At 35.5% G+C, this 12,073-nt stretch overlaps 2 protein-coding genes across 2 annotated transcripts; one reads left to right on the plus strand and one right to left on the minus strand.

Annotated features, from left to right (window-relative positions):
* Positions 1–2,445: 2,445 nt before the first annotated feature.
* On the minus strand, positions 2,446–4,335 carry Bfra_008453 (putative mfs transporter protein; the record flags this gene model as incomplete). The annotated part of the gene is made up of 5 exons (XM_037338815.1): positions 2,446–3,087; positions 3,139–3,661; positions 3,708–3,908; positions 3,970–4,055; positions 4,105–4,335. The coding sequence occupies 5 exons, from the start codon at positions 4,333–4,335 to the stop codon at positions 2,446–2,448; spliced, it is 1,683 nt and encodes a 560-aa protein (XP_037192121.1).
* Positions 4,336–5,280: 945 nt separating this feature from the next.
* Bfra_008454 (putative carbon-nitrogen hydrolase protein) lies at positions 5,281–6,452 on the plus strand (the record flags this gene model as incomplete). The annotated part of the gene is made up of 2 exons (XM_037338816.1): positions 5,281–5,416; positions 5,614–6,452. The coding sequence occupies 2 exons, from the start codon at positions 5,281–5,283 to the stop codon at positions 6,450–6,452; spliced, it is 975 nt and encodes a 324-aa protein (XP_037192122.1).
* Positions 6,453–12,073: the final 5,621 nt, after the last annotated feature.

A 12,073-nucleotide genomic window follows, 5' to 3' on the forward strand; every position in this document is an offset into this window, starting at 1 on the left:
TATATAAGAAGTATTATATAATAGAGTTTTTGAAGCTTAGAATTCAAGAAACTAAAAGCTTTGGAATTTAAAATCCAAAAGAGCTTTAAATAAAATAGAATCTTAGGTTTTATAAAAAACAAAGGTTTATATAAGAAATAAGATTTTATTATAATATAGAGCTTTATGCTCAAAAATAATTATTAGTTTTATTATTATAGTTATAAGAATTGCAATTAGTTATAATCTTATTAAATTCCTATTTAAAGTTTAATCTAAACCACTTCAAGAAATCTCTAGTCACTTCTACATAACCCTAGAGGCAGCTCCTGTAACATTTAGCGATAGTATAACGAAATGATGATATTTCGTTCTATCACGTACTAGTTAAGGTATCAATATATGAAATAATGATATTCGGGGTTTTTACTATAGTATTAATTATAGGATATTCTAAATTGTAGAATATAGTTCCTAGAATAATAGATTCTAGGAGAGATAGAATATAATAAATAAAAAAAGCTTTATTAGGATTAATAATATCCCAGGAAATTAGTTTTAGAATAAAAGAATAAACTAGAATAATAGAAATCATAGGATAAGTATTATATAATCAAAAATTAATCAATTTATTAATTAACTTATTAATCAACTTATTGATTGATTTTAATATAAAGGTTTATATAAGGAATAGATTTCATTATAATATAAAGCTTTGTACTCAAGAATAATTATTAGTTTTATTACTATAATTACAAGAATTGTAATTAGTTATAACCTTATTGAATTTCTATTTGAAGTTTAGTTTAAACTATTTTGAAAGATCTCTAAACACTTCCATATAACCCTAGAGGCAGTTCTCATAACATATAACTATATACTTTATTCATTTATTAATAGAATTTTTTTAAAGTCTAATAAAAAGTATTTTAATATAAAAGGATTATAAAAATCTAATTAGTTTTACTCTATAGTAACAAAGTTAATATTCCGGATGAAGAGAAATTCAATATAAACCCTTATACAAATTTCTATTTCGTATATTATAATATTAATATATATATTCATTAATAATAAATAGAGCTTTTTGTTATTAATAAATTAAATTGGTTCTTTTTGCAATCTATTTATTATTGAATTTTGATTAAAAAAAGAAAATGAGGATCTTAAAAGACCTTAGAGTTTTCAAGATTTTCGAATATTAGAGTTGAGGGAAAAATAAACAAAAAGATATATATATAAAAGATTAAAGAAATAAATAAAAGTTAAAGGGGAAAAAGGGAATGAGTATAGAAACTAAAGAATAAATAAGAAGTATTAGCTAAAAGTTTAAAGAGAAATAAAGTTCTTTTAATAAATTATATTATATAAAGGAAATCTATAAGAGAGCTTTTAAATGAAATCATAAGCTATATTACTATATTATATAATATAGAATATATTATATAAACAAAAATATAATCTAATTTCAATTTATATATAAATAAATTTGAATTCAATAAATAGAAATATAACAAAAAGATTAATAATCCTTAATAAATTCTAATTGAAATATTTAAAAGAATTTTTCTATTTTTTTATTAAAATCTAATAGAAAATCAATTTAGAAGGAAAAGAAAAGAAAAAGAAAAAGAAGGAAAATTAAAAAGCAAGTAAAATCTAGAAGTTTTCTATTTGATAAATAATTGTTGCCTCAAACCAAAGCTTTCAATTAATCTTCTAGAATTCAAGAAATTCACTAAGAACTTATTAATTAGAATAAGCTTTATAAAATATAAAGATTTAAATTGATTATATTAATATTTTAAAAATGATTTATTTAATATATAATAATAATATTATAGAATTTATAACAATTACAAAAGGATCACTTTATTAACCACGGATTCTATTATCATAGGGTTATTAAATTCATATTAATATTGATTTATTATTTAAATATGAATATTACTAAAACCTCGATTTTGGTGTGATTTTGAAGTGATTCATTCGGTGATGTAATCCACTCATATATGAATCACGTTATAGAGTTTCTAAGATCTTAGATTGAAAGTGATTGAAACGAGATCTAGATATCATTGCCCCCTCGTCGTATCACGTGATTTACAATCATCCCACAACCCATGTCTACCTTCCTGTACGAAAGATAAATAGATAGTAGTAGTACTGTCATCGAGTCCGATCTGATCTACCTGCAGCTAGATAACTGCATACCTCTGTTGTAAATATGTATGATTCTTCCCAAGGGTTCTACTATGATCCTTACTGATCACGAGCCTAAGCTTCCTCAGTCATGGGTGCGCGATCGTAGCAGTGTGGTGAAAAGTATCCTTAAACTTTTGAGGTAAGGTTGATTGAATGAAATTTTTCGCGATAAAAATGATCGACACAGGAAAAGCATATTTTGCAGATGCCGTAGATATAGAGAGAGCAGAGACAGTGAGTGTCAGCTTCCTATTCGGTCCACTAAGTATTTCCAGTTCTCCCCTTCTTAACCGATTTCCATTCCATGCCGAGGGAACCAACCACCGAAAGACTGCAGAGAGCAACCGCAAGAAGAAAAATCTGGTCGATGGTAAGACTATAACCCGCCAGTACCGCATCTAGATACTTTGGTTCAACAGTGCTTCGTAGAGTCGTGACTCCATTTGAGAGAACAAGATTGGCATTGACTTGAGGAACCGTCTTCGTCAAATTCGCGATCAGACGATTTGTGAAGAGATTCTGGGCGATAGCTAGTGCAACGATATTCCCCATCCTCTGTGAAAAGGCCACTGTTGTAATAGCAATTGGGATATCGATTCGAGGTATGGTTGTCTGAACTGCTACGTAAGGCTGTTGAAAGCCGATGCCGCAGCCAAACCCAAAAAGAGCTTGGAAGACAATCCACTCTGGTGCTTGGGTATTTACACGCAGCCTTGATAGGAAGCCGCTTCCAATTGCAGTGAGAATACTGGTCAGGATCATACTCGAGGTGTAGTATCCAACCACTGTTGTGAAATATCCCCCGCCAAAACTCCCAAATATTAGACCCACAACCAGTGGCAAAGTCCTGACACTAGAGTCGAATGTGCTAGCACCTCTCACAGCTTGAAAATATATGGGAAGCTAGTAAAAGTCAAAATCGTATACTTTGCAAAGTTGAGCAAGCGTACTCACATAGTATGCCGTGACGTATAACGATGCCGATACACAGAATATAAATACTATACCAGATAGAACACTGCGTTGACGAACGATGCGAGGAGGAAACATTGCCTTGTCTTGTTTGTAGAGTTGCAGGGAAATGAATGTAACTAGCAAAGCAGTCATCAAGGCTAGCATAAGAATGATACGGAAGTTGTTCCATGAATATTTTGAGCCACCCCAACTCAAAGCTAGTACAAGAAGTATTACCAACGGCAAAAATAATAGTATACTTGACGTGGGAAGCATTTTCAGTCTTTCCACTGTACTCAAATTTTCACGCTCTGTATCTGGCATTCTGCCAAATATGATGAGAACAATAGCGCCCACAACTCCAATGGGTATACTTATCCAGAAACAAACCCTCCATGATGAAGCGGCTGTGACCGCACCAGCAATCAGGGGTCCAGCTGTAATAGCAATGTTTTCTACGCCTCCAATGATCCCTTGATATAAAGGCCTGCGGTGTAGAGGAACAATGAGGCTTATAATACTTCTGGTCGTCAGTATATGATGATTCAAACTTGGAGATATTGACTCACATTTTAGAGCCGGAGACAAGACCCGCAGAGCCTGTGCCAGCAATAGCTCGTCCAATTATGAAAACTAATGAGCTGGGTGCTGTAGCACACATGATAGAGCCAATTTCATAGATTATGAACGAACAGATATAAATCTTCTTGGTGGAGTAAAAGGTGTATAGTTTTCCGTAAAATACGATCAAAGCACAGGAAGGAATTAAGCTGAAGGTGTCAGAACTGCAAGAGACAGGATTCACCACGGTGTATACTAGACAGTACTTACTAGGCAGTGCCATACCACCCTATGTCGTTGGCAGAGTGGAATTCATCGGTGATAACTGGTATAATTGTTGCTACACAGTTGGAGTCCTAAATTTCCAATTAGTGAAAATGAACTTTAAATGGAGCTTAAGCTCACTGTAGCATTTGCACCTACAAAACCAATGACAAAGGTTGAAAGTAGTAGAGTTCCAAAAATAAGAGCAAATTTAACTTTGTTGGGATATGATAGCTCTTCGACTACTTCTCGAGTAGTCGGATGGCTTTCTTGTTGCGGCTCAGACTTGATTTCCGAGTTGGTTGCCTCTGTGCTTATCGGAGCAATGCAAGATCCGGCTGGTTTTTGAGGTAACCCAAGTTTTTCCGACATACTAATGTGACGATAGATGAAGTTTTGGTTCGAAAATACCTACCTATCTATAGAAGTAGGGCCTGATGAGAATATCTGCCTAGGCTGTAAAATCACGTGAGATGTCTTGAACGGTTGAACCATGAGTGGATAAGAAATACTTAATTACAGTTGGTCAGTAGTAATAAGCAATGACAAGGTAGCATGGCTCACGCTTCTGCAAGCTGAGTAGATATTCTAACCGCTTCAGGCCAATAAGTTGAAGTGGAGCAGTAGCATGCATGGCACTTCTGCAAGCTGAGTAGATATTCTAACCGCTTCAGGCCAATAAGTTGAAGTGGAGCAGTAGCATGCATGGCACTTTTGCAAGCTGACTGGATATACTATCCGCTCTAGATTATCAAGTAGGAATGAAGCGAGAAATTGTGCCGTCGTTTATCGCATATCTATTGACTCTAGTGTGTAGCAGTTCTAACTAGCTTGATGGAGCTATTGCCCACTTGTTATTGCTAGAGTGCTACTATAGCAGAGAATCAATCATACATTGACCTTACTATACATTGTTTATAGTAATGTAGTGTATATATTAAACATCTTATTGGCCTGTTTGTTTTGATAAAGCGGCCAAGATTATGATTGTGACATGCCTGTATAATTTGAAATAATAACTTTAAAATAGATACCCCGGCTAGTGCTCTAGTAATAGTCACGGGATTTATCTCCGTACTCCGTGTATGTAGGCGGGAAAGCGAGAAGTAACGTAGCGGAGCACCACTGCAAGGGTATTTCCATGCAAAATCTCCGAATTGTGTGGCGGCTGGGGCTGAGTGGAAAGGGCAACTACATATAAAATATATATATATATATATATATCAATCGTGGTAAGAGTGTTATAGCGTAACACAACATCGCGTTATAGATACCATATCAACCGATAAACATTACCTACTAACTTCTGATCACATAATGAGGGTCGCTTGCCTTCAGTTTTGCCCCAAGTTGTGCGAGGTTAAGGAAAACATCCGTCTAGCTGACTCCCTCCTCGCCGGGGTACTTAGAAGCCAACTGGACTTGTTGGTTCTTCCAGAGCTAGCTTTGACGGGTATGACATCTACTATTCAACATGAGGCTTGAACACTACTGCCTATAATTCTCTTCATACAATACTATCCACCGATCGTGTTAACTGACATTTTTCCTAGGATACAGCTTCCCGTCGCTAAAAGCCATAAAGCCTGTGTACGTCAGTTTTCAAGGGCACATTCGCCTCCCAGATTTATCTTTATGTAGGGCTAATAGATCATAGTCTAGAAATACAGGGCGCGGGACCATCTAGTCAGTGGGCACAGGCGACCGCACAGCGTTTGAACTGCATCGTCAGTATTGGCTATCCAGAGAAAGCAATCACACCCTCTCCCACGACGGTTAGCCGAACTCCAACAGGTTCTGATAGACGGTACAACTACAACTCAACCATCGTATACGGGCCATCCGGTGATTGCCTCGCGCACTACCGCAAGCACTTCCTCCTGCCGGCCGACACAAAATGGGCCTCGGAGCCCGTCAATCATTTCGGAGAGCTGGAGAAGTTCTCGACGCATTATATACGTGAGCCTCTGGATACCCAAGTAGCACTAGGGATCTGTATGGACCTGAATCCTTACCAGGGCACCGCGCCTTGGACGGATTTCGAGTTCGCCAATCACGTAGTATATTCGGGTGCGAAGCTGGTCATATTGAGCATGGCTTGGTACTCAGACCTGCCTAAGGAAGACTATGAGGAAGGGAATGTACATGAGCCTGATCTGAAAGTATTTGCATACTGGGTCGAACGTCTTCGGCCTCTGTTGGATGCTAATCAGGAAGTGGTGATAGTGCTAGCGAACAGATGCGGGAGTGAGGCAGACATACGGTATGTGGGGACAAGTACGGTGCTGAAAATTGGAAAAGGATCGGTCCGGGCGTGGAATCTGCTGGGTAGAGGCGAGCAGAAATGCTTGGTTGTGGATACAGGTACAGATCCAGAGTATATTTGGGATTGGAGGAGAAAGCTCTTTTCAGATTGTCCGGAAACTGGGGCCGAGAGTGGAGTGGAGCGAGAAGGCATGGAAGCTGTTTTTGTAGAACAAGTGGCGTAATCTCGTGATTGCGTTTTCTACATGTCTCTCAGTGACTATACCCTATAGCTCTTGAAATCTCAAATAAAACATTATTACTAGTCTTCAGTATTTCTGCAATTTATTCCTTTTCATATCGCGGTGTTTTTAAACTTCTATTTATTTAAATACACTAAATCAATTTCCACGAAACTATTTCGTAATACATTAACAACGTAGCGTTTCTCGATCTTTTATATACTAACTTTATATATTCAGAGCTTTTCTTTTACCAAGTCAATAAGAAGAAGAAAAAGGAATGTGGAGAAGGCAAGGAGCGGAGATTTTTATTGCTTTTTCTAATGGTACAGGGTGTAGTACCCCTCCCTAGCCCCCCTGACCTCCCTGCCGCCGCCTAGGCTCAGGATTTGATAGAAATAACCTCCTTGTCAAGATTGGGAATACGTCTAAGGATAGAATAATGAATGATATGAGGTAATGGATAATTGTATTAATTATGATGATTGTTCCAGGAACTTTTTTTTACTTCTTGAGATATAAATATCACTCTGGTGTTCTGTGTCTCGGCAACTCACTGCCCACTAGTATCATGATAAGGTTGGAATGTCCGACCTAATGCTACGCTCAATCTGTGGGGTTACAGCCCAACATCCATTTTCCATTCGACATGTCTGGTACAACACGGTGCCAGAATGATCTCCAAAACTCACCAGGTCTTATTGTGGCAACGGGTTTTTTCCCCAAATTGAGTCCTTACAAACAGACCTAGGTCTGTCAGCTCAATTCTGGTCTCGAATCCACTCAATTTAAGCTCACATGAGCTATTATAAATACAATCAATTCAGAGTCAAAACAGTTCATTGATATCTTTCCTAGACCAGCATCCGCAGGTTTTGTAAATATTTCTATCTATTCAAGTGCAAGACATCCGCAGGCTCTGCTTCCCACAACAGACTCGTAAGGGCCGGCACCGCTTCGGACTTTTTATATATATCTTCGTTTGTTGGATGGTTTTCATAATCGTTTTGATGGTAGTCCTCTGTTCCGGGCCTATTGCAAGAGGATTTAACCCTCTGCTGCATGTACCTTCACTTACAGTACGGCCTCAAGTTAGTGTATAATCACTATCCAGTTCCATCGAATGCGCTTTAATCTCATCAGCTCTCTAATCAAAGATTAAAGGTTCGTAGCCGGCGCCACGTACAGGCTGAGATATCGACTTTGCCAGCCACTGTATGGTATTATAACGATAAGATAAATAGATTTTGAAAATTTCAGGTTTTTGACTATTCTTTATTAAAAACATTGAAGTATTATATTTTAATATTTCAATCTATAATAACTTTATCAATTTAGCCTCAATTTGAATAAAAATTATAGTTTATAATAAAGAATAATTAAAATTTTTAATTTTTAATTGATTTATAACATGGAGTTATATTGATTGAGATTGATATTTAAGGGCAAAATTGAAAAAATGAAGAGATTATTTTTAAAAGTTAGTTAGAAAATCATATAAAACTTTTAGAATATAATATTATTTAGAAATCTTCATTAATTCGTTAATATTAGATCAAATCAATTGAAAATTTGAATAATGATTTAATGAAACAATACTTTTCATTTGATAAGAAGATTTTCCATTTTGAAGCTATATTGATAAAGTTAGGATCTTAATATTAATTGATGTTATACAAGTATATATATATAGTAGTAAGCTATCAGGAACTGATCCCTGATACTGTGCCTTTTGAACAGATTGCGTGCGTGGCGTAGTAGTAAAGCTTACAACTTCTATTGTATCCAATCACGTAATAATTGATATCAGTTAAAAGGTCGCGAGACTATACAAGCATATTTTGAAAGCTAGTTATGAAATTGAGTGTATTAGTAATTATAATTCGCTTTTCCATCTTATATATAATTTCTATATAAATAAAGATATTATTAAATCGTTAATAACTTTTTAATAAAAATAGCTAAAAATGAACTATAAACTTTAGTCAAACTCTTATATTATAGGATATATACAAATTTAAACATTTGATCTTTATAACGTTTATATAACAATATTAAAGATTTTCAAACTTACAGGGATTAAAAGAATCAATTTAACTAATAATTTTCATAAGTTAAGAACTATAAAATATATTATAATATATTTTATATTTTCTTGTAGTTTATTATTAGAGTAGATAATAACAATGAATCAACTAGGTGTTATATAATATTAAGACTTTTCATTAATTCCTTTAAATTATGAAAATTCTATAACTTATAATTGTGTATAGACTAATATCGGCCTAAAATAGATCCACAGAATCTACTCACATACCTCAACTAGCCTTCTAAGACTTGACCGTGATATTTATAGCTTAAAATTTGTATTAAAGTTTGTAATTTATCTTTCATTATTTTTATGGAAAAGTTATTAAAGATTTAATAATATCATTATTTGTATAAGAATTATATATAAAATAAAAAAGCGAATTTCAATCAGTGATAACTTTTAATGAAAAATAGCTAAAAATCCGAAATCTTTAAAATCGATTAATATTAATATAAAGATTATAACATTTGAATTTTATTTGATTGTATTGAATTATAATAGAGATATCAATAGGTCAAAATGATTGCTTTTGGTGTAAATAAGTATTCGAAATGAGGGGTATTTGACTTACCTATTTAAATCCACTTATCACTTAAATTTGGAACTATTCCCAGACGATTTTATAGCTGGTAAAGAATTCAAGCTTAGATTTATATTAACATTATATATTTATACATACAGATTATCTACAGATAATCTATAGAGCAGGTAGAACCTCTAATAAATAATCTGCGAAGTAAAACCTCAACAGATAATCCACAGTGCGGATTATCTATAGATTATCTGAAGATTATCCACGGATACAAATAATTTTGCGCAGCCTAGGTATATAGCTAGCAACTTTCGTTCGTCTCGATCGGTATAGTATTTGGATTGTAGGGCTTTAGATAAGTCGGCGCCATCAGGGTGTAATACCTCTTGCGTGATAGTGTACGATGATTGAAGGGGTAAGTAATATAAAATATACCTAAACATATCCCTACTATAGGCCTTTAAATAACGTAAATTAAGTTATATCATTAATTGAAAATTCATATAATAAATTTTAGATAATAGAAATATTATAGAAATTATATTTTATTTTATTTTTATTAAAAATCACTAATTTTTTATTATATTCTGATTCGAAATCCTATTTGGAGTTTATTTAGAATTTATAGAATGCTTTAAATACTTTAAATTTATTAAAGTTAATAGAAAGCAAGTAAAAGCTTCAAATATCGAATTTTAGGGGAGAATAGTTTATTATTCATTCAATTTACTTAAAGCAGTAATAAATTCTATTAAAACAGTAAGATTTTATTAAAAGTGGAATTGACATTATTTACTCATATAATTACTGTAGACAATGCTTTCGATTTCCAGATTGAGGTCGGCACCGATATCTACATTCTTAGCACCTTCAATTCTCTTACCAATGACCTGGCCGCGTTGATATTGGCTAAGATGCTTATTATCACGACAATTGCCGGATATGGAGCCCATAGGAGTACGTTATGGAGGCATACTGGATTAATTATGGAAGGTGTTGAAGAAAAAAGTGGGAGATAAAGTGAAATATTAAGGTTTCGACTAATATCAGTGGAAGGTTACTGTAGGTCTCTTTATAAGGACTTAATTTGGGGTCAAAAATTCAAAAAGAACTTAATTTAGGGAACAACCGTTGTAGCAATGACAAATCAACAAATTAAGCCATTTTCTGTCTTTTACTGCGCCTTCTAAAATCAGTTTCGATTGAAGAGAATGTGACATTATGATGCACTTTCTTAGTTAATCTTGTTGATATTTTTGACGATTGTGCTAAGGATGTTACCAAATCACGTCCGTTTTCCATTGAATCCGTTGATCTTGTTGATGGTTGTGTTGTAGATGCTACAATAACATAGGCCCCCTTGTTGTCGAATCTACAAATATTTAAAGTAGGACCAGCTGGTCCTACTTTTTACAAAGGGGCCAATTTAGAGGCTTTTCTTTTGCAAAATTGGTCCTAATTTTGGTGAATAGCTGTCGAAACATTAACGTGGTTTATCAGCGAATCGCGCATTTTTACGACCGGTGTCGTGACCTGGACTGGTTTTATAATAATATTCGCAAAACTTCAATCCCTCTTTTTGTGATCCTCAAGAGCCGCCGCCAAGAGTAGAACTCCGCAAACAAAGTCACATGGGCCCACTAGAGTGGTTCTAATTGAGATCTACAAATGCATTCATGCAATTGATATTTCCGAGAATGCTTAACACATCTTGCTGTAGCGAGCGACAACAATGCTACACAGTGGCTTTGAGTTCCTTTGCTGATGTTGGCACCTGTAGTAAGCATGCAGAGCGAATTCTACTTCAATCGATGATTGGCTTTGAATATCAACGCTAGCACTAGATTAGCTTAGCCTTAGTACAATGGCAACGATAGCTTGCGTTATGCTTATTCTATCGTGCCCTGCAAAATGGCAGCAAGCCGACACCATCGTGTAGCAGTAGCTTGGGATATCATGATAGCAAGGCCTATATGTATCTTAAAGCCAAATTTTGTTTTCTGTTTTACAAATTCTTCGACCTCTCAAATCGGACGTCCTACAGACTACATTATCACCTTACACTCTCCTAGACTTCAACAAGCCATCTCAATTGGTAGTGATCAAGGTAAGATATTCGATCTTTTTTGAGACCTGACAGTTTGTTCTAGGTTGAAGATTTACTGCCGCGAGGATGACGGAACAGCTTCCTCAATCCGAGAGGAGCGAGGAGGCAGGGTACGATTCCAATTTGACCAAATCTATTACTTTTTGGGAGAACCAGTTTCATGGCCTAGAAGTCCAAGAATTTCCTGTGGTTTGTCAATCACAAGGAAAGGCTCAAGGACTCTCATTGAAGCAGTTTCAAACTTTAGAGGAGTATTTCCCGAGCACAGAGGTTACCCAATACCTTTCCCACTCCGATCCAGACCTTCTGTATGCAGCGTGGGCGTTGGTAATTGGCCACCACAGTCGAATTCAAGACGTTGTTTTTGGTACGATTCCTCGCGATTCGATTTTACCACTACAACGACCCCTGGCGCGCTTGGTGAAACCAATGAGAGTCTCTTGGACTACGGATACGACTGTTTTCTCAATCATGCGTAACGTGCATTCACAACTTGAGATGATTCATCAGCATAGCGGCATTGATCTTGATGAAATTAGCGAGTTATCCAGCGATGCAGAAGACGCTTGTAAGCTCCGCAGTATTTTTAGAATCCACGAAGGTAACGAACTACCGCTGTCAGATGCTCACGTTTGTGACAATAGGCTCTTTGAGCCACTAGCCATTATTCTTGAATGCAAAATCGAGAATGGGTGCACTGTCTTGGCAAAGTACGACGAAAACCTCATTGACAAGCAGTATATGTCAAATCTTTTTGCCCAGTTCATACATGTTTACCATCAATTCAGCCACGCTGTGGGAGAAACGGCGGTTTGCGACATAGACCCATTCTGCTCGCAAGATCTTGCTCAGGTACGCAAGTGGAATAAAGATCCACCTCCTGAGATAAATCA

This window comes from Botrytis fragariae, assembly GCF_013461495.1.
Source record: "Botrytis fragariae strain BVB16 chromosome Unknown tig00000061, whole genome shotgun sequence".
NCBI classification, from domain to species: domain Eukaryota; kingdom Fungi; phylum Ascomycota; class Leotiomycetes; order Helotiales; family Sclerotiniaceae; genus Botrytis; species Botrytis fragariae.